This window comes from Haliotis cracherodii, unplaced genomic scaffold (assembly GCF_022045235.1).
Source record: "Haliotis cracherodii isolate W230 unplaced genomic scaffold, xgHalCrac1.p SCAF_1, whole genome shotgun sequence".
In the NCBI taxonomy this organism is placed as follows: domain Eukaryota; kingdom Metazoa; phylum Mollusca; class Gastropoda; order Lepetellida; family Haliotidae; genus Haliotis; species Haliotis cracherodii.
Window position 1 is genome coordinate 83,897,946 of NW_027266264.1, and position 22,584 is coordinate 83,920,529.

Sequence of the window (22,584 nt, forward strand, 5' to 3'; positions counted from 1 at the left end):
GTGTAAGCTTGAGGACATCAACGTATGGGGGCTGGTCTGGTTAATCTCGATTTACCATCTTGTAGAGTTGTCGCATTGAACCTGTGCAACCAATTTTCCCCGATGACGCAAGTTCGTGATAACGTTACTTCCAATATGTATATACTACTTGTATTGAGGGGCGGTCGGGTAGCCTAGTGGTTAAAGCGTTCGCTCGTCACGCCGAAGACCCAGGTTCGATTCCCGACATGGGTACAATGTGTGAAGCCCATTTCTGGTGTCCCCCGCCGTGATATTGCTGGAATATTGCTAAAAGCGGCGTAAAACCATACTCACTCACTTGTATTGAAGATCAGTGTAGTGAGTCCAACTCGTCAATATCTGACCTATATATGACCATACAGCCACGGAAGCATTTTACACAGTAAATAAAAACCTATAAAGCAAAATAGTAGATTAATATCACTGATGGAGGAAAATACGGTCGTGTTAGACTACTGTATATGGAATGATATCCTCTTGTATTTTCAATGAAACATATTTAAATCTCTGTATTTCACATAACAGCAATAATTCATTCACGGAATACAATGTTTATAGTGGGGAGTTATTTTGAAGGCGAAATTATCATTATTATATTATCAAGATATAGGTATAAGTATAACTACAATGTGTTTGTGTTTTGTGTTTTACGCCGCACTCAGTAATAGTCCAGCTATATGAAGGCGACCTGTAAATACGACAAACATCGGTTGCTTTATAACGATATATATTGGGTAATCGCCAAGTATAATCATAAGTGTTTTACGCGACAGGCAGTAATTTTGTATAGCTTTTATAATTTTCCCAATCTATATTGCAAATATTAGTTTGTTAACTGTGGCCTTACTCAAACATCGTCCTTTCATGTATAACGTGGGGGGCACGGGTAGGTACATTTTTGTAGTCGCCGTCATTCTCTGTGCAGAGTTGCGCACCTTACCCGTTGAAGGATCCGCTGGTCGTTATTGACCAATAAGAAGGAAGGCCGTATCTATAATCAATTCTGTTTATGTTCCTTGGTCAGCACCCTGCCAGTGATTCACCAGTGGGGTAGACGACCTGTGTCGCTTTAGACTTTCCGTCTGAAACGCCGTTAACTTTAAAGCTATTGATGAGTTTCCAATAGATATTTTACCGCAGCTTCAACTACTTCCATTCGCAAACAGACTCTTCTTTTGTGAGGAAGAAAAGACAATATTGGTATTAGAGTTGCGTCCCTTTGAAAAGAGGTTTGACATTGTCGTGACAAATTATCACGAAAATGTCGCTTGTTGCGTACAATTCCAGTGACGAAAGTGGTGGCAGCGATGCAGAAGATGATGTTCAAATGAACAATGTCAAAAATGATAAGTCTGTCGCACCAGCAGATGACAATATTAGCGACGAGGAAGACTTCGTCCCAGCGAGTACAACAGGACAAGCACCTGCAACAGCTGGGACAGTGGACATTGACGACACCGTTACCAGCTTACTGAAAGGTACCTGTTTGTGATGATGGTAGAGATGCGGGTAGTGACACTTAATGCATTTGTTTCTGTTTCCATTGTCTACCTAACGCTAAAACAACTCGAGTAACTCTAACCTGACCACCTGACATTGTAGGGATTTAGACGGGCCCATTTAGACGATGCACATGATGTACAAGAGCTAAGATACTGTTACGTGTTAGTAAGTGCAAACATAATCACTTAAGTGAGTAAGAGTTAGACGTTAGATTGTCTTGCTGTCTGGACTGGGGTCATGCTCGACCTATTTATGGGCTGTTTATTGTTTTTGAACAGGGAACATTTTGATATAGCCTATAAGCATGTTTGCCCTTATTTCCAACTTCTAAACATGCTAGATTTAAATGCCTATCAAATTTGTTGTTTTTTTATAGTTTTTTAAAATTTTCATCAAATTAAACCCATGCAAGTTTCAGCAAAGCATGACTGAATGAAAGTCCTACATACTGGCAACCTTTGGATTGTTAGCCCGACAGCTAACCGACTGAGCTACCTCCACACTGTGAAACAAAGTGCAAATTTACCTAGTCATCCCTATGACGTTACGGAACTGAACGAAAAGGGTTGAATAAGTGACCGACCCGTACGAAAGTTACGGGTAGGCATGGTGTCTCGTGACTTTAGTCTACGGACACTTACAAATGATCCCGATGCCATTTGGCGCAATCGTCCAATTCCGTAATCTACAAGATACCGAGTGGGGAGATATGAGCCGATATGGCACGAACTAAAAACGGCTCCAGGCGTCCGATGTCAAACTCGCGAGTACACATGAATGATATGGTATTTAATCATTCGTTGGGTGATTTTAGTGACAATAAAGTGCGGTAGGGAACACTGTAAGGATAATGTGGAATATAGTAAGGAGTGAGGGAGGCATGAGCATGGCTAGTGACGACACAATGGTGAGTTCGCTTTCGAATCAGTACTGAAAAAATGTAACTGGTGAAAGTGGCTTGTGGGTGAATGTTCCACGACACAAAACCATGTCATCCTTTTTACGCTACGTTTTTTGTGAAGAATATTAGAAGCCGCTCTATAAAGCTATAATAGCCACTAAACGGGTACCTAACCCTAATGATCGTAAAGGGATGATTGATCGTAAAGGGGATCCAAGGGCTAAGGATAGAGTTTGGGTAATCTAACAGCCACTAAATGGGCACCTAAACCCTAATGATCGTAAAGGGGTGATTGATTGCAAAGGGGATCCAAGGGCTAAGGGTAGAGTTTGGGGTAACATTTGGCGACATTTGGATGTGTTCAGCGCCAAAATACTATCCCTAATAAACTGCATTCTTGTGCACAATAATGAAAATTAATGAACCGAAAAAATAATATATGTATATTAGTTCCCATTTATAAAAATTTAAGCCACTTGAATTACAAGAAAAAACGAAATATTAAATAGTACAAAATGAAGGTACAAGGGTTGAGAATGGCCACATCAACTGAATGTGACCAATGACATACTAATTTATGAGACGTCAACAAAATATTAGTCTATGGCCATGGTCTATAAAATTGACTGTTATACCATTGTGCATGTTGTGGTTATAAACATTTTGTGACAATGCAATATTTAACAAAAATCCATTTTAGTACCTTTTCATGAGAATAGTTTTAACATAAAACATTATGTTCTTTCAATGGATCATGTGAAATGTATAGAAATCTTTCTCTCACATGTCTAAAGAAGTCTCTGATGCTTCAGATTGCCAGAGTGCCCTTGTCATTTGACACCTGAAAAAATAACCCCTCATTCCTGAGTTCCTCTCCCATGTGTTAATAAAACCTTGCCCATAATTTTTCCAGGTATAATGTACATTTGACCAATAAGAAGGAAGGCTGTATATGTAGTCAATTGATGAGAAGTAGAACTCCACCTGGACACTAACGTCTGCACAGGTTTCATAATTGTCAAATCTATAGGTTTATTCCCATTCTACCATCGCAAGTAAAATAGAACAGTTTTTATGTAAAGTGAATATTATAAATGACTTTCTGGTCAGCATGGTCAGGTTTGAGTGCTTTCAAATAAATATTTACTTCCTTTTCTTATAGCATGTATAGGGCAGGACGGGTAACTCTGGTACTCGGGTGGGTACTGAGTATCACGCAGGTACCCACAGGACTACACGTGGTTAGCAACATAAGATATTGTTTAATGACAAAAATTATCTAGAACTCCACGGTTACACAACAAGTCACTAATGTTCGAAATTCTTTCTGACTATCCACGCATTCCTTCTAACTTTCATATATTTGAGTAAAGATAAAGCTTCAGTTTACTTCAGTGTATACATGACCAGATCGTGTCATATGTGTATCTAAATACATATTGCCAGGGCTACGGTCAAACTAATCCCAATCGGACATTTTGTACCCGTCTCTTGAGAACTACAATGTGTACCCAGATAGAGAATTAGGGGGTTGGGTAACCAGGTGGTAAATTTGGACTCGTCCCAGCCCTATTGTCATCAACAATATTATAGTCTTAAAGAATAAATTCTATGTAATTTCAAGTACTTTGATTGTCTGCTTAGGATAAATCTTTGTGTAACACAATAAACATCTGCTGTAGATTCAATGGATTCTTGGAGGACCCCCTCCCCAGGGAATGCTAATCCTGTCAGCATATACAATGGACAATTTCAACAGTATGTCCCAACTTTAAGTTAACTGCTAAGGTTAATTTCAAAACAAACAAATGATAGGAGTGAATTTTGGCAAGTGACTTGAAACACAATTTGTATTTCTCAGTGAATAGTACTTCCCTACTTTTCCTCATTCTCTACATGGGGTAGAATAGGTCTTCAGCAACCCATGCCTGTTGTAAGAGGCGACTAACGTGATCGGGTGGTCAGACTCGTCAACTTGGTTGATACATGTCGTCATATCCAAATTGTGTAGTTCAATGCTCATGATGTCAATCACTGGATTGTCTGGTCCAGACTCGATTATTTACAGATAGCTGTCATATGGCTGGAATATTGCTGAGTGTGGTGTTAAGCCAAAACCTACATTATTGCATGTCCCTGAAGGCGATCTACAGTTACAATCAGCTGACTTATATACAGGTTTGCCTGCACCGAAGGTTGGGGGAGAGGATGATGTCCAAGAAGATGAGCTGGAGGAAGAGGTCAAACCCAAAAGTACCCAGATATCTGATGCTCCCAAACCTCCCAAGAAAGCCAAGATGCCTGTCAAAATCAGCATTCCTAAACTTAATAATGTAAGTCCAGGGAGTTACTGTTACACAGTTACCATGGTTACTTAGCCTTGGTTCATTTAAAAAAATAATTGTTTATCTCATTCCAAATAATGTTTACGGGTGTCAAATACTCACTTAACCTGGAAATCCGAAAACAATGGTTATCTCCTAATTAGAAGCTCTTTCCATGGTTACTGCTCATCTATCACATGCTCTCAAACTCAGCACTAGAAACAGGTGTCGCTCATTTTTACAGGGAGTGTACAATCTAAACTGTATCATGTTGTGTAATGCAATGCACTGTGTAGTGGTCACTACAATGTGTGAGAGCATACAACTGAACAAGTGTTCAGAGTTCCATCCCTTAGCTGCGCAAGGATCCGCTGACCATGGGTTTGAATCCAAGATTTGTCTTGAATGTGATTCTTGGTTTGTCGGCACTATGTGCATGCTCTTGGATTTCACCAAGCTGGTAAATGACTAAAAATACATTAAGCTGATATGCCATGATATAACTGAAGTAATATGACGGGCAGTATTATACCCAACTAACTCGCTGGAATGTTTCATATTTTCAGGATTCGGATGAAGAGGAACCGGTTTCAAAGAAAGCAAAAACCACGGACACAAAGGTGAGGAGGATGTCTAGTGGTGGTGCTCATCTTACAAGATCATTTACAGAAATATATAGAGGATTGCGCCACTCGTGAAAATATCTCCTTTCCCCTGTCCCGAGAAACATGATATTTCACTCGACACAAAGAATATAGCATTTGTTATATGCATTTTGTGTTGTTTTCTGCTGGAAAATTAAATTATTTCATTACAAATGTAAAACCTTGAAACATAACTTCCCGCTACCGAACATGCAGGGACGTTTCACCACCCCTTGTAATTGTTGTTCTGTGTTTGCTAAATCTTAAAAAATGTTAACAAAAGTAACAAAAAACGTTAAAAGTCATTACAATTCTTTATCATACAATTTGATATGATTTATAAATACAAAATCAACTTCAACAAAATATATTTTTGACATCTACGATACGTCTGTTGGAAGCGAAAGAATATACAGTTGTCAAGCAACAGAATGGGGCCTTGTGAAACAAACAGTCTTGATTGACGAGTTAAATGAGAAATTTACAGTTTATACCAAAACATTTTCAAGAAAATAACAAACAGCCAGAAGCGATCTTATCTCCAGAAATGACCATCTGTCATTATTTGCCTTTTCAATTTCAAACTAACATTAAAAGGAAGTCAACAGTTTATGGGGGCGGTCGGGTAGCCTAGTGGTTAAAGCGTTCGCTCGTCACGCTGAAGACCCTGGTTCGATTCCCGACATGGGTACAATGTGTGAAGCCCATTTCTGGTGTCCCCCACCGTGATATTGCTGGAATATTGCTAAAAGCGGCGTAAAACCATACTCACTCACTCACTCAACAGTTTACAGGCTAGACACTTACAGTAAAGGGGAGGTAATTAATAGGGAGGTAACTCTGGTACGACAGTAGATCCATCAAAGTGTTCACTGCAGTGAAATATCAAGTGTTATGTTCACTGCAGTCAAATATCAAGGGTTATATTCACTGCAATGAAAATATTATTTTTCCGAACTTTGACCGAGCTGTTTGGCTTTTAGGCCGTGTGCTTTCTCAGACCACAAGTAGTCATGGTAATATCATTATCTTGATGAGACCAGACAGGACTTTGGGTTCCTCCTTATGTTGGTTAGAGCTAGAGGCAGGGTACTTTATCTGGACTGGGGTTGGAGTAAGCTTGGTGTTGGACTGGAAGTGCACGGTGATATGTATCCCTATGTTATGGGTTTTCAGACTCTTAAGAAACATTAGTAATTTTCTCGTTAATCACTAGAACAATGTAAAAATCTCACTCACTTATCAAAAACGACTTTATCTTAAAGACAGGCCATCATCTGAGTATTTACAATGTCTATATGACGCCACACTCCTTGTTATAGCGTGAGTAATCGCAATAAACATAGCTGTCTGAAAACATATGATGTCCAAATACTTGTTTATGGGGCCTTCTGGCAGTGCAGTAAAGCATCAGCTGCACTAGTTTGTGTTTGCTTATTCCTGTCACTGTTTTGTCATGCCCTTACACTTTCATGTAGCAAATAGCCCAGAAAGTCAGTTAAGCTCCAAACCGTGTGGCTCCATCTGTGTCACATGCAAAGCTTAATGTTCATATCCTCTTGCCAGGGAAAAGTTGGACTGTTTGCCTTGCTGCCTGCTCCAGTTCATGTGGCCAAGAAAGAATCCAACCGAATCCTCATCCCCCACACCCTCACCAAGAGGCCGCAGAAACCAGCGCCAAAACCCCCACCTTCAAAACCCAAACCCAAGGTGGAGCAGGAGGCTGATGAATCGGGTTTCTCAAAGCGGTATACTGCCTTCAGTGGTTTAACGGGCTATGATTCTGACAGTGATGATGAAACAACAGTGAAATCAAACTTCTTCTCATTAGATTCTGAAACTGTTAAACAGAATTCTTCAGAAGTGATAGCAAATCCAGACATTGAGGAACCTGTTTCAAATCCCAAACCACTTTTGAGGGACAGTGTCGTGAAGTTGTCTCCTAAACAGGAGAGTTCCTCAAGAACAGTAACTGTGAAGGCAGTAGATGAGTCAGTGCTACCAGTAGTGGTGAGTCATATCCCTCAAACAGAGACAGGTAGTGACAGTGTGTCACTGGACGCTGTAGGTCAGTCTGTAGATCAGGATGCTCCCTTGGCGTTCAGGCCGACTGTGCCTCAACAGAATCTTCTCTCTGCTGCATCCATGGGGACTCGCTTCCAGTACATGCATACCGCCGGGACTGCACCACAGGAGCAGCAGTCATACCCTGCATACTCTTCATACCCTCAGGTCAGTGGTTGAATCTAACAGTCATACCCTACACACACAGGTCAGTGGTTGAATCTTACAGCCATACCCTACACACACAGGTCAGTGGTTGAATCTTACAGCCATACCCTACGCACAGGTCAGTAGTTGAATCTCACAGTCATACCCTACTCACAGGTCAGTGGTTGAATCTTACAGTCACAACCAACACACAGGTCAGTGCTTGAATCTAAGAGTCATACCCTACACACACAGGTCAGTGGTTGAATCTTACAGTCATACCCTACACACACAGGTCAGTGGTTGAATCTTACAGTCATACCCTACACACACAGATCAGTGGTTGAATCTAACAGTCATACCCTACACACACAGGTCAGTAGTTAAATCTTACAGTCATACCCTACACCCACAGGTCAGTGGTTGAATCTTACAGTCATACCCTACACACACAGGTCAGTGGTTGAATCTTACAGACATACCCTACACACACAGGTCAGTGGTTGAATCTTACAGTCATACCCTACACACACAGGTCAGTGGTTGAATCTTACAGTCATTCCCTACACACAGGTCAGTGGTTGAATCTAACAGTCATTCCCTACACACAGGTCAGTGGTTGAATCTTACAGTCATACCCTACACACACAGGTCAGTGGTTGAATCTTACAGTCATACCCTACACACAGGTCAGTGGTTGAATCTTACAGTCATACCCTACACACACAGGTCAGTTGTTGAATCTTACAGTCATACCCTACACACAGGTCAGTGGTTGAATCTTACAGTCATACTCTACACACACAGGTCAGTGGTTGAATCTTACAGTCATACCCTACACACAGGTCAGTGGTTGAATCTTACAGTCATACCCTACACACACAGGTCAGTGGTTGAATCTTACAGTCATACTCTACACACAGGTCAGTGGTTGAATCTTACAGTCATTCCCTACACACAGGTCAGTGGTTGAATCTTACAGTCATACTCTACACACAGGTCAGTGGGTGAATCTAACAGTCATTCCCTACACACAGGTCAGTGGTTGAATCTTACAGTCATACTCTACACACACAGGTCAGTGGTTGAATCTTACAGTCATACTCTACACACACAGGTCAGTGGTTGAATCTTACAGTCATACCCTACACACAGGTCAGTGGTTGAATCTTACAGTCATACCCTACACACACAGGTCAGTGGTTGAATCTTACAGTCATACCCTACACACACAGGTCAGTGGTTGAATCTTACAGTCATACCCTACACACACAGGTCAGTGGTTGAATCTTACAGTCATACCCTACACACACAGGTCAGTGGTTGAATCTTACAGTCATACCCTACACACACAGGTCAGTGGTTGAATCTTACAGTCATACCCTACACACACAGGTCAGTGGTTGAATCTTACAGTCATTCCCTACACACAGGTCAGTGGTTGAATCTTACAGTCATTCCCTACACACACAGGTCAGTGGTTGAATCTTACAGTCATACCTTACACCCACAGGTCAGTGATTGAATCTAACAGTCATACCCTACACACACAGGTCAGTGATTGAATGTGTCAGGCCAATTTGTTTAGGATATGACTGATGTTTAAGCTGTTGGCTTAGTCTACTGATCTGCTGTGTCCCTTTTGTTTTGGCATGTCCATGTGTTTGACAGGGGAGATAACCTGTGCTTGTTCGTTTCAGTACTCAGAACCTGCAGGGCAATACGAGGGGGAAGACATGGCACCCCAGCAGGAGGACTTCAGCCAGTACATGCAAGATGAGCAGGTCAGTCTACTCGGGCATCCTCCTCATCCTCCTGTATCCAGGGGATTATATTGCCATTCTATCACAATAAATACCCTGGACCCATTAGTTACCCAACTCCATTTCAGAAGTGGTTTCACAATGTCTATTTCGCTTGTCAATAACTTAGCACAGAGTTGCCTACATACACAGTGTAATTTGAGGGGATGTTTTTAACATCTTGTTAAGAAAGAAGTTATAGTAGAAAATGGGTCCAGGCTATCATAAGCAAAATAGAATGGATCTGGATAATGGCAGATAGGGCATCCTAGGCAGTCACATGTACTCAGCCCTAGTACTGGCCCTTGTAGAGATGAGGTCCCCATTAAGACCTCACTGATGTATGAATCAGGTTAGTACATTGACACTGTACCTGACTCTGAATTGTTGCTCATGCTGTTAATCACTGGATTATGTGGTCCAAAAATGTTATTCATTAGGGTGCACTATGTCCACTGTTTTTGTGTGTTTCCAGCACACGAACGTGCCAAGGTCAACGTTTCTTTTGAACGAAAGGGATCAAGCAAATAATATCACAATAATATCCCACGTGTTATCATGCAGTAAGCCCCCTCTGTGGGTGATGTGGACTTTCCATCATTCACTCACCCACTCAAAGGTTATCATGTCATGTTGTGTTGCAGTTCCTCCGACTCCAAGGCAAGAAGCATCGTGGGAAGGAGGAGATTAACATCATCGATGCCAACATGGATGACTTCGTCAGCTCTGTTGATGTTGCCAAGAACCTGACGGAAGAGTCTTCGTATCAGTCGCACCAGAAGGACAACAACCCCACCCAGCAACAGCGCCGCAAGAAGCAGATCACCTACCTGGCCTTCCAGGTGTGTAATAATGTAGATATCCCTGGCTGGGTATGTTGCTACATGTAGATATCCCTGGCTGGGTATGTTGCTACATGTAGATATCCCTGGCTTGTTATGTTGCTATATGTAGATATCTCTGGCTGGGTATGTTGCTACATGTAGATATCCCTGGCTGGGTATGTTGCTACATGTAGATATCTCTGGCTGGGTATGTTGCTATATGTAGATATCCCTGGCTTGTTATGTTGCTACATGTAGATATCCCTGGCTGGGTATGTTGCTACATGTAGATATCTCTGGCTGGGTATGTTGCTACATGTAGATATCCCTGGCTTGTTATGTTGCTACATGTAGATATCTCTGGCTGGGTATGGTGCTTCATGTTGATATCCCTGGCTTGGTATGTTGCTACATGTAGATATATCTGGCTGGGTATGTTGCTACATGTAGATATCCCTGGCTTGTTATGTTGCTACATGTAGATATCCCTGGCTGGGTATGTTGCTATATGTAGATATCTCTGGCTGGGTATGTTGCTACATAGAGAATACTACACTCATTCTCGTTAGATACCATTTTTATGAAACGAGTGGACTTTCTATGGTATCTGACCGAGCGAAAGCGAGGTCAGATACCATAGAAAGTTCACGAGTTTCGTAAAAATGGTATCTAACGAGAATGAGTGTGGTATTTTATTTATTACCCACGTTATATATATATTTAAGTGTAAATACATAACAACTTTCGTTCGTTGACAGACCAAACTGAAACCGGTTGCAAAATCTGGTTGCATATGAATTTTGATATACGACCAAATATGGGCATTGTTGACATGTTTATGCATATGCATTAACAACATGCGCCTGCTGTTCTGTTTGCAAACAAACCAGCACCGACGCTCAAGATCCTTTTGGAAGAAAGTCTTCAACTTATGGTAATTCAAGCGCCATGTTGTTAGTACACGGGACACCAATAAAAAAATTTGAAATGTCACATTAGCGCCGCACTTTGAATATCGCACCAACAGTCACACGCATCGCACTGCCGGGTTCCCGTCTGTGCAATCAAATTGGTTCGGTTTCTTTGATCTATCAGCTGAATTTATATCATGTCCGTACCATTTTGGAAGAGGGAAATCAGACTGTTCACCAAAGACATTCATGTTAACTGTACCACCATATATACTGAAGACGTGAAAATCACCAAACTCAAATCTGCTTGCATGTCAGTGACAGCTTCGAACGATCGAAGGGCAAGGTCGCCACCGGAATAAGAAAAGACAACCGCGATCCACTCACAGCGTTTTACGCTAGAGATAGGGAATGTTACTGTTCACATTTGGGATGTTTGGGGCCTCAAAATCAGAAGTCAAGCACACTTCCACGGAGTTTTCGAATGATTTGTATCGGAACTGTGAACTTTAACATGTTTAAGTGATTTGGTTGTGCTGTCGTGTTCGTTCATTCATGAACAACACCTCCCGAAACAGCGCCACAAAATACGCTTCAAAGGGGACACCGATGGCACAACCGGATCATCCCAAGTAAGTCTAGATATCTGTCCAGATAGTTTAAACAGACTTCATTTCACCACGCTTATCCTTTTACGTTAAATCAAATTGAAAGTTGCGAAAATGGTCGGGTGTGTCACGCTCAAGGGACGCGCTCGATCGGCAGTCGTACATTGTAAATCGATTTATAGATCTAGCTCGATGATATGTCTGTAGGAGCTCTATGCATAACTTATATAGAATGCAATCCGAATCTGATGCGTGTGACTATCTTGTTTGGTTTAATAAAGTGTTTGTAAATATCTCTCGTTCTCATGAATTTCTTCAGTTCTGCCTTGTAATCGCAAAATGAATGACGTCTCGCGATTTTTTATGAATGAAAAAAGTAGTCCCGGTGTGACAGAGGTCACAGTTATCCAATCAAAACGAATAAAACAAGGTCAACCTTGTACGACACACGTGTGACGTACGGATTTAGTATCTAACCACCTGTATCTCCACCACGTGGGTAATAAATGTTGATATCTCTGGCTGGGTATGTTGCTACATGTAGATATCTCTGGCTGGGTATGTTGCTACATATTGATATCTCTGGCTGGGTATGTTGATACATGTAGATATCCCTGGCTGGGTATGTTGCTACATGTAGATATCTCTGGCTGGGTATGTTGCTACATGTAGATATCCCTGGCTGGGTGTGTTGCTACATGTTGATATCCCTGGCTGGGTATGTTTCTACATGTAGATATCTCTGGCTGGGTATGTTGCTACATGTAGATATCTCTGGCTGGGTATGTTGCTTCATGTAGATATCCCTGGCTGGGTATGTTGCTACATGTAGATATCTCTGGCTGGGTATGTTGCTACATGTAGATATCCCTGGCTGGGTGTGTTGCTACATGTAGATATCTCTGGCTGGGTATGTTGCTACATGTTGATATCCCTGGCAAGGTATGGTGCTTCATGTAGATATCCCTGGCTGGGTATGTTGCTACATGTAGATATCTCTGGCTGGGTATGTTGCTACATGTAGATATCTCTGGCTGGGTATGTTGCTACATGTAGATATCCCTGGCTGAGTATGTTGCTACATGTTGATATCCCTGGCTGGGTATGTTGCTACATGTTGATATCCCTGGCTGGGTATGTTGCTACATGTTGATATCCCTGGCTGGGTATGTTGCTACATGTAGATATCCCTGGCTGGGTGTGTTGCTACATGTTGATATCCCTGGCTGGGTATGTTGCTACATGTAGATATCCCTTACAAAGAACCAATGATAATGATTGGACCACATTTTTTTCCTTTTTCAGGCCAAAGAGAGAGAGTTGGAGCTGAAGAACTCGTGGGCCCAGAGTCGGATGACCAAGCGACAGACACAGGCCAAATATGGCTTCTGAGAGGAGACTGGCCTACTGCTATGCATCACCACAGCACGGTGCCATAGATACCTGTAAATAAGTCCCCACGTGAACCCCTCGGCACACAACACCTGGTATATTAGTATACCTGTGAAGCTATAGATCCTGCTCATGTAAATGTTAGATCTAATTGTAAATAAATACAATGAAATTATATGAATGCAATATTTTTTTTGTTGTTTTCGTTCAAGAGACTTTGTGCTTCAAGAAAGTTATTTCCCTTAGGAATAGGTTTCATTATCCACTCTTGATTTTGTTTTTCCGTATGCCTTTATGTGAGACAATATACCTTTATGCGAGACAATATGCCTTTATGCGAGACAATATGCCTTTGTTGGAGATGATATGCCTTTACGTGACACAATATGCCTTTAAGCGAGACATTATGCCTTTAAGCGAGACAATATGCCTTTAAGCGAGACAATATGCCTTTAAGCGAGACAACATGCCTTTATGGCACACAAATGCCTTTATGGGAGACTAAATCCATATGTAGAGGCTGCTTTTTATGATTACTTTACATTTCTGTCAACAGATGTCAGTGTGTGCACCTATGAGAGCCCTCTGAAGATCCGGGTAGAGAATAGGTCTTCAGCAACCCATGCTTGTTATAAGAGGCAACTATGCTTGTTGTAAGAGACGACTAACGGAATAGGGTGGTCAGGCTTGCTGACTTGGTTGATGCATGTCATCATATCCCAATTGCGTGGATCGTCGCTCATGACATTAATCACATTCTTGGTCCTGACTAAGTTATTTATGAACCTCCATCACATAGCTGGAATATTGCTGGGTGCAGCGTTAAACAACAAACAAACCAAACCTATAAGAACATCCTTGATCCAAACATATAAAACTATTAAAATCAACATAAAAATATATGATTTTATTCAGTTCAGCAAACAGTTCTTTATAAACAATATAACACATATTGAAATGCACCAATAAAGATATCAGAACAAATTAACATCAGTGATAAGAGAGCATATGTTAGACACATAAGCAGTTTATATATAGCAATACCAGCTCCTTTGGACCCTTTAATACAAACGTAATTCATGACATTAAAAAAAACAAGCTTTCTTTTCTTGACATCCGTTTTGTACCAGAATACACGACACTCCATCACCGACCAGCAGGCACCAAGTCACCAAGTCATCTATTGCCTGTCATATTCAGCCTTCCACATCACCTTCAACCTGCACACGTTCATTTTTGATAACCCTTCCTGTAGTCCTGTCCCTTTTTCCTCCCCTTTAGTATCTGGTTACCAAACAAACACCACACCTGTTTTCGCTGGGTTCACTGATTTGTTTGTTTGTTTTTGTTGTTTTAATGCCACACTCAGCAATTTCCCAGCTATATGACGGCAGTCTGTAAATAATCAAATCTCGACCAGACAATCCAGTGATTGATATCATGAGCATCGATCCACACAATTTGGATATGATGACATGCGTCAACCAAGTCAGCGAGTCTGAGCACTTGAACTCGTTAGTCGCCTGTTACGACAAGCATGGGTTGCTGAAGACAGGTCTTCACTGTTCTGAAGAATATGTGATGACATCGTTGTTGAAGCTGTTCTGCCAATTTTAATGACAACATCGTCAAAAATGTTTGCCCGTAAGGCCACTCTTGTCTGTCTGCAGTTGTAGAGAGTTGAAATACAGGTTGTGGGTGAGTGAGTGAGTTTGATTTGATGCTACATTTGAACAGTATTTCAGTTTCATCATGGTATGTCATCATGTGGAAGAAAAGTAATGCAGATCTAAAACATTTACCAGTGTGGCGAAACCCACGAGAACGGGTATGGTGCTGACATAACCAGAAACACTATCAGCACAAATCTGGTATCCTTATCATAGGCCTAAGGTGCACAACTCCACAGCAAATTGCAGCCCCAAGTCGACTGCGCCACGTGTAGCCAACCCCAGTACATAGTAGTAGATGACAGTACATTGCATGCTCATCATCAGCTGCTAAAAGTATCCTTTTAAGTACTCGGTACTCAGATATTCAGTCACTGTCTCATTAAAAGCTACATGTAACCCTTCAGGTTGATTGACAAAAGTAGATCAATAATTTAACGGTTTAAAACTTAATACATGGTAGAAGATACAATACAATGTGCAATGTGAAACTCGGGTATCCTGATACATCAAGGAAAAAATTGCGCATAATGTAATGAAATTACATGGAAAAATACACCTGACCTTCCAAGGACCCTGATAAATGGTACTCTTGAGATGAAGAACATGTTGTCAGTGTTGACTGATGAAACAAACACTGACACTGCATGTAAGAGTTGTGGTACAAGTTGGTACTTCAGTTTCCTTGAAGCTGGTACATTGTGTAATCAACAAGTTGATGGTTGTTGTTTGTTTCTTGTTTCATGACGCACTCAGCAATATCTCAGCTTTGTGATGGCGGTCTGTATATAATCAAGTCTGGGCCAGACAATCCAGTGATTGACATCATGAGCATCGATCTACTCATTTGGGATATAATGACATGCATCAACCAAGTCAGCGAGCCTGACCACCTGATCCCATTCGTCGCCTCTTACGAGGCATGGGTTGCTGAAGACCAGTTCTAACCCGGATCTTCACGGGAGGAAATAACCCTTCAGTCAAACAGCACCACAACAACCACAGGGGAGCCATGGATTGGTCATGAGACAGAACTCACAACAGCATATATACAGTCCAACCAAACACTCCGGCTGCAGGTGAAGCACATCCATCAGAAGTTAATGTACATGTAGAAATGCCTTAAGAGTTCATTTAAAGAAAATAAATACAAAAATAAAACTATACAACAAATTTGATTCCTTTAATTGTTCTAATTGCCTGAAATATTAATAATTCTTATCTTGTGGCTTGAAGGCGATATGATATTGCACTGTATATGTATCCACTCTCACCTGCTGTCATATAACAGCTGAAACTTGAATACATCATCTTAGATTGAGCAACAAATCAACATCTTCAAACTTAATGTATTTTAAAAGAACAAATTCTAAAATGACATTGTAACAATGAATAAACATGAAGATATTTGTTTCATGGCCAAAACATATATATACTACTCAAAAGAAGTCAAAGAACAATTGATTTGTTTCATATGACTTTATTGCAACACAGCCTTCGAATTGTGGGGGGCGGTCGGGCAGCCCAGTGGTTAAAGCGTTTGCTCGTCATGCCGAAGACCCAGGTTCGATTCCCTACATTGACCAATTGTGTGTGTTCTTTAACTTGTTTTGAGTGGTATACATAGTGTGGTCGATCACAGTTAAAGGCTGATATCACTTTTAATAAATATCACCAAATCAGATGTATCACAGAAATACTGACTGATATGACCAGGAATTTTCACAACAAGATTAAATAAAACATTCAACACTGCTGTGGACAAAGTAAATCTGCTCAATACAGTAAGGTAGAATTGCTAAGAATTGCATTGAGTATTTTATATCTAAATGAGTTTTTTTCTGCACATAAGTCTATATGTTCCCTGCTTCACAGCATTTTCTCCCCTGATGAAGGAGTAAGAATATACTCGGACACGTGTTCCTCATGATAAAGGAGTTGACATGTTCCTAACCCTATGTTACTGTAGTTTCCAGGTATGCTGACACACGAAATGTTCAGAAAAATACATTCATTTCTTTTATTGTTTCTTCAATTGGTTTGGTTTGGTTGGTTGTTAAACGCAGCACTCAGCAATATTCCAAATATATGACCGTGGTCTGTAAATAATCGAGTCTGGACCAGACAATCCAGAGATTGAGCATCGATACAATGACATGCCTCAACCAAGTCAGCCTCCACGACAAGCATAGTCGCCTTTTACGGCAAACATTCTCCAATTGGCTGAGAGTACACACAATGGATCCACATAAAATATTTGCAATAGTCCTGTTTGATGAATCACTTACAGTTTTGATTTGTCTGAACTGAACGTTGAGCTACTCATGCATCACTCAGCCTGCTGCTGCTTTGGCTGCATGTGGGTCTCATGCAATAAAAAGGGCTTTATTTATAACAAGAGTTTGCTACTAACGTGGCTATATCCCCCGCCCCTGTTGCAGAATTTATGATATAATGAAATCTAAACAAACCCTAACCTTTTTTAACCGAGGTGGAACTTGTCATGGAAATTGTAAAAAAAAGAAGAGTTTGCCACTAACGTGGCCAAGTCTCCTGCTCAGCAAATGAAGTGTATATTATGTCAACAACAGTGAAATTTGATCACACCAATACATACATTTGAAAATATTCAAATTTTGTAAGGATTTAAAGGCAGAAGGGGAGCATCTACTTGATGTAAATGCAAAATATCCTGAAGAAACAAAACATAATGCTGCAAAACACAATTTCTATGAAGTTCAAGAAACAAATTAAACCTTCTCCACAAAAACATGATGGAAGTACAAACTGACAAAACCAGTTACTACATTTACTACTGAAATCATTAGGGTGGGAGAAAGAAAAAACATAACAAGTCACATTTTGACTCGTAATAATATCTACATGGAATATTTGTTAAGAAACATATATGGTATTAGTTTGTGTTATGTGACAATGGTCATTACCAGTTCAAAGCCAAGATGTTGCTTTGGACATAGTAGATTATATGCAAAATATTAAGATTAAAAAAGTTTTAGTTCACTACCACATTGATTAACATACAAAGAAATAATGATAGTCACTTCCATATACCACACCTATTCCATCACACCCCACACAAGATGATGGTCAGTGTATGGAACTGGAAAGACTGGGAGCTGAGAACGGCTCATTACAGAAGATCAAGTCTAGTGTATCCCCAAGGGTGTGGGTTGGTTTGCTAATATACTGGGCTAATGTAAACTACTCCATTGTTGACACGGACAGACTGGGTCATATTGAAGTCCCCAGTGATAACAATCCTATACCGATTGAGATTTTGGCATTTAAAAGAAGAATTCATAAATTTCTAAAAGTTCAACTTGTTGCCATGGAAAAATATAAAAAATTTAAATAGCAAAAGGCACCAGTTCAGCATGTACCTGACTCACCTGCAAAGTTCCATGAAAAAATATTGAACGGTTTATGAGTTATGCTCCGGAAACAAAATGTGACGGACGGAAGGACCCCTTTTCAATATCCCCCGCCCAACAAAAGGAATGAATATACAAAAGAACCTAATCAAATGTGCAGTTCTATGAACACAGGGCTCTATGATCACCATGATGTATGAATGCTAGAGCTGAGTATTGCCTGGTATCTTCAATACCATTCGTATCACGATATGGACTGATGATACTACTGGTCTCACAATACACATCAAATATAAGAATGATGAAATCACTGAAATACAGCTCTAAAACCTCTTTCTTCATACATTTAGTTACCGGTATTGTTATCTCAAAAACTTTAACAAAGAAAATCACAAGAACAAAACAGATTTAAATCAAGGGATTGTTATTAAATGTAACAGTTAGTGGGCCCGTCCTCAGCTACCTCGTCCTTGTGTTCTGCCATCGTGGCGCTATGCTACTTCTGCCATTATGGGAGGTAACTCTATTAGTTCCTGTCCTATTTATAGCATATCATGACATCACAAACTGAGGATTCAAGTATCGTGTGAACCTAAGTATCAATGATATCGTAGGTATCAGTGAATTGTTACAGCACTAATAAATGCCATATATCTTAATAACAGTCAAACACAGGAGGTAACTTTAATAAGATTCTGCATGCAAATGTGTTACGAGCAAACCTGTTTAATGCCATAATAAGCAATATTCCAGGTCTATGGCAGCCTGTAAATATTCGAGTCCAGACCAAACACAATCAAGTGACTTGGATATGATGACCTGCATCAACCAAGTCAGCGAGTCTGATCACCCGATCCTGTTAGCCGCCTCTCCTGTTATCGGCAATTCTAACCTGGACCTTTATTGGGGTACATAGATGTAGTAAACGGACGCATAAAACGGAGGCGGTCTTGACCAGCCAAGGGGTAACTGACAATGTATGAAGCTGGTTTCATAAAACATGGTAGTAGGCGAGTGTGCAGTTCGGTCTGAAGGGATGGTTTTCCAGTTTTGCACCTATTTGATGTTTGTTGCCCATGACAGAAATTTCACTGTGCTGCAAAGTTTATAATCAAGGTCAAAATTCATAATATTGCCAATAATGGAACAAACATGTTGGCCCCACAACTAGCCACACCTGGGCCAAATGTCATTTACAATTTAAAAAAAACGATGTCAGATTAATAGCGAGATGCAGTAACAGAAGCCAGAGGCAGAAGCGAAGGGTTGCAGCTGGATCATAGCTGGATAATAAATAGAAAAATGCCCCAAAAGATATCTATGTTATTCCGAGTTATGGTGCCAAATTAAATTAGAATCTGATGTTTAAAATCTGATTAGAATTATGTGTGCAGGTTTTGGAGACACCATAGCTTGGATCAATTACATGAGAATCAGCCCACTAAGGCCTTGTAGTTTCAGAGGAGTGGTCAAAAATTCAAAAATTAACCACGGTTAACCAAATGAAGAACCGGACGGACTGAAAAGTGACAACAAGCCACAACATAAATTCACTTTGGTTTCAGTCTGATGAGCTAAACCCTGGAAGACTCGCCAGTAAATTGTTGATATGTTCACCATTTTTGAGGCCGTCAATCTAGTCCAAGACAGGCCCTTGGTTATTATCATACTTAACAAATGAAGCATATAGGGGCATACATTGAAATCAATACATGCATATATGTTCTTGTACATTACTTGAGTCTCGATTCTTATTTTAGGAAAACTTGACAAAAGGAATAAATCTTTTGAACAACACTTCCTGACATGAGCAAAATGCACCGCAAGCTCTGTTAAACAGTAAGCATAACAATTAACGTTAATAAACATCAAAGTCAATTCATAATTCACACACAAATAGTTTAAGTACCAAGTTCTGTTGACGTGTCAACCCCTGTTTGTAGTTTGTGTTCCACTTATCACCAGTATATAATTGCATTGCTCAGACCAGGTCTACATGCAGGAGACTATTGGCGCCATCAGGAGTACAGCAGACCAACGTGGCTAACTCACATCAAACTCCTTCAATATGGAAATGTAAAACTTGCTTCAAATATTTCACATAATAATTAAATGCATTTCACATTTATGATATAAGTAGCCTGAGTTGTTTCCCCTACAGGAAGTCACAGGTTCACCTGTATGTAAAACAAGAGTGGTTCCCCCAACAGGAAGTCACAGGTTCACTTGTATGTAAAACAAGAGTTTTTTCCCCTACAGGAAGTCACAGGTTCACTTGTATGTAAAACAAGAGTTGTTTCCCCTACAGGAAGTCACGGGTTCACTTGTATGTAAAACAAGAGTTGTTTCCCCTACAGGAAGTCACAGGTTCACTTGTATGTAAAACAAGAGTTGTTTCCCCTACAGGAAGTCACGTGTTCACTTGTTTGGGAAACAAGCGTTGTTTCCCCTACAGGAAGTCACAGGTTCACTTGTATGTTAAACAAGAGTTGTTTCCCCTTCAGGAAGTCACAGGTTCACTTGTATGTTAAACAAGAGTTGTTCCCCCTACAGGAAGTCACAGGTTCACTTGTATGTTAAACAAGAGTTGTTTCCCCTTCAGGAAATCACAGGTTCACTTGTATGTTAAACAAGAGTGGTTCCCCCTACAGGAAGTCACAGGTTCACTTGTATGTTAAACAAGAGTTGTTTCCCCTTCAGGAAGTCACAGGTTCACTTGTATGTTAAACAAGAGTTGTTCCCCCTACAGGAAGTCACAGGTTCACTTGTATGTTAAACAAGAGTTGTTCCCCCTACAGGAAGTCACAGGTTCACTTGTATGTAAAACAAGAGTTGTTTCCCCTACAGGAAGTCACAGGTTCACTTGTATGTTAAACAAGAGTTGTTCCCCCTACAGGAAGTCACAGGTTCACTTGTATGTTAAACAAGAGTTGTTCCCCCTACAGGAAGTCACAGGTTCACTTGAATCGCAAAGAGTTGTTCCCCTTACATACAGTGATGGGATGTTGTGGAACATCAAAGTAACTAGATACCACGTGGGCAAGGATGAACAAGGTAATGTGATGTTGTTTGAAGCCTACCAACACAGCACTGACTGTAGTCATGTAGGCCAACACCTGAGACATATGTTGTCACAGCAGTGTCTGAGCTAGAAGAAAGAAATCTACCAAATGGGCTCCACGTCTACCGGCGGCGAGTTCATGGATGTGTGAAGTGCGGCAGTTGTGTGGGGTGAGTTGGACGTAGGTCTCCCTGTAACTGCTGGCGGTGGATTGATGCTCTTCCTGAGGAGGGGGGACTTTTCATCGTCATAATCATAAGAAGCAGGAATTGTTCCATTTTGCAAACCTGAGGATACCGTTATGTCCACTGGAAAAAAGGTTGGATAAATATATACACATAAGCATTCAATCATCTATGAAATGATGCCTGCACATCAGCTTATACTACTCAAAAGAAGTTAAGGATCTTTCATATTAGTATAGCTAATCTGTCATGACAGACAGATTAGCCCTAGTAATATGAAAGAATGGGGTGGTCCTTAATTTCTTTTTAGTAGTATATGTACTACATTAGTAATAAAATATCTAATCACTTCAGTAAAAATCAGAAACATATGGATTCAATAAGTGAATATTACAAGACAAAATCCTTTCATGTACAGAGGAACATGACATAAGAGCTCTATACAAGGTAAATATATCTGCCCATCGGATTCCTCGATCTCATCAGCCTCCGTGACTGGCCTAGGAGACTCTCACCAGCCCAGTGTTTTATTCAGAAACAAAAAAACTGCAAGGCTGTCATCAGGACCCGCAGATTTTAGAAGATGCAGGCTCTTACTTAACTCTTTGGGCCCTCATTTAAAAAAAACTGCAGCTTATTCATACAAACACGAAAACTGCAGGCCAAAAGGACCTATACAAATTTGAAACTATGGACCCGACAAGAGATCTACCTGCCACGAGCCTATGGGTAGGCGCTTTCGACTGGCCAAGGAATAGGGTTACTGTAGGTGTATACAGGGTTCCTGCAATAGATTCAAGGTTAGAATGCCTCATACCTTTATCTCTCCACCGAGAGCCAAGTGTTTGGGGTAGGAGCGTCAATAAAGTCACAAATCCTAGTATGGCGAAGCCGCCTGGCACGATGGACTGGACCAGGCGGTAGAAAGGTATACACAGTGGGCAGCAGTCTCTGCAAGGATCAACAACATGGCTTGTGCAGTCTCTTTATCACACATGTTGGCAGTGAAACACACTGCAACATAATAACTATGTTGATAATCAAACACATTGTTACACATGTTGACAATTAAAAACATTGTAAGATGTCTTGACAGTCCAACACATTGTTACACGCTGACAACTAAAACCATTGT

At 40.7% G+C, this 22,584-nt stretch overlaps 2 protein-coding genes across 3 annotated transcripts in view; one reads left to right on the forward strand and one right to left on the reverse strand.

Moving 5' to 3' along the window:
• The first annotated feature begins 1,240 nt into the window (after positions 1 to 1,240).
• On the forward strand, positions 1,241 to 13,280 carry LOC139469904 (proline-rich protein PRCC-like). Its single transcript, XM_071252253.1, has 7 exons — positions 1,241 to 1,499; positions 4,604 to 4,758; positions 5,316 to 5,369; positions 6,960 to 7,625; positions 9,305 to 9,388; positions 10,051 to 10,248; positions 13,055 to 13,280. The coding sequence occupies exons 1-7, from the start codon at positions 1,283 to 1,285 to the stop codon at positions 13,139 to 13,141; spliced, it is 1,461 nt and encodes a 486-aa protein (XP_071108354.1). The 5' UTR covers positions 1,241 to 1,282; the 3' UTR covers positions 13,142 to 13,280.
• Positions 13,281 to 19,531: 6,251 nt separating this feature from the next.
• Positions 19,532 to 22,584, reverse strand: part of LOC139449015 (major facilitator superfamily domain-containing protein 12-like) — a 30,998-nt gene continuing 27,945 nt past the window's right edge. For both annotated transcript variants that reach the window (XM_071230589.1, XM_071230520.1), the window contains 2 exons: positions 22,267 to 22,400; positions 19,532 to 21,572 (listed from right to left, as the gene is read on the reverse strand). In XM_071230589.1, the coding sequence (XP_071086690.1) occupies positions 21,367 to 21,572; positions 22,267 to 22,400 (340 nt within the window). In that variant the 3' untranslated portion in view covers positions 19,532 to 21,366. The remainder of the gene's footprint in view (positions 21,573 to 22,266; positions 22,401 to 22,584) is intronic.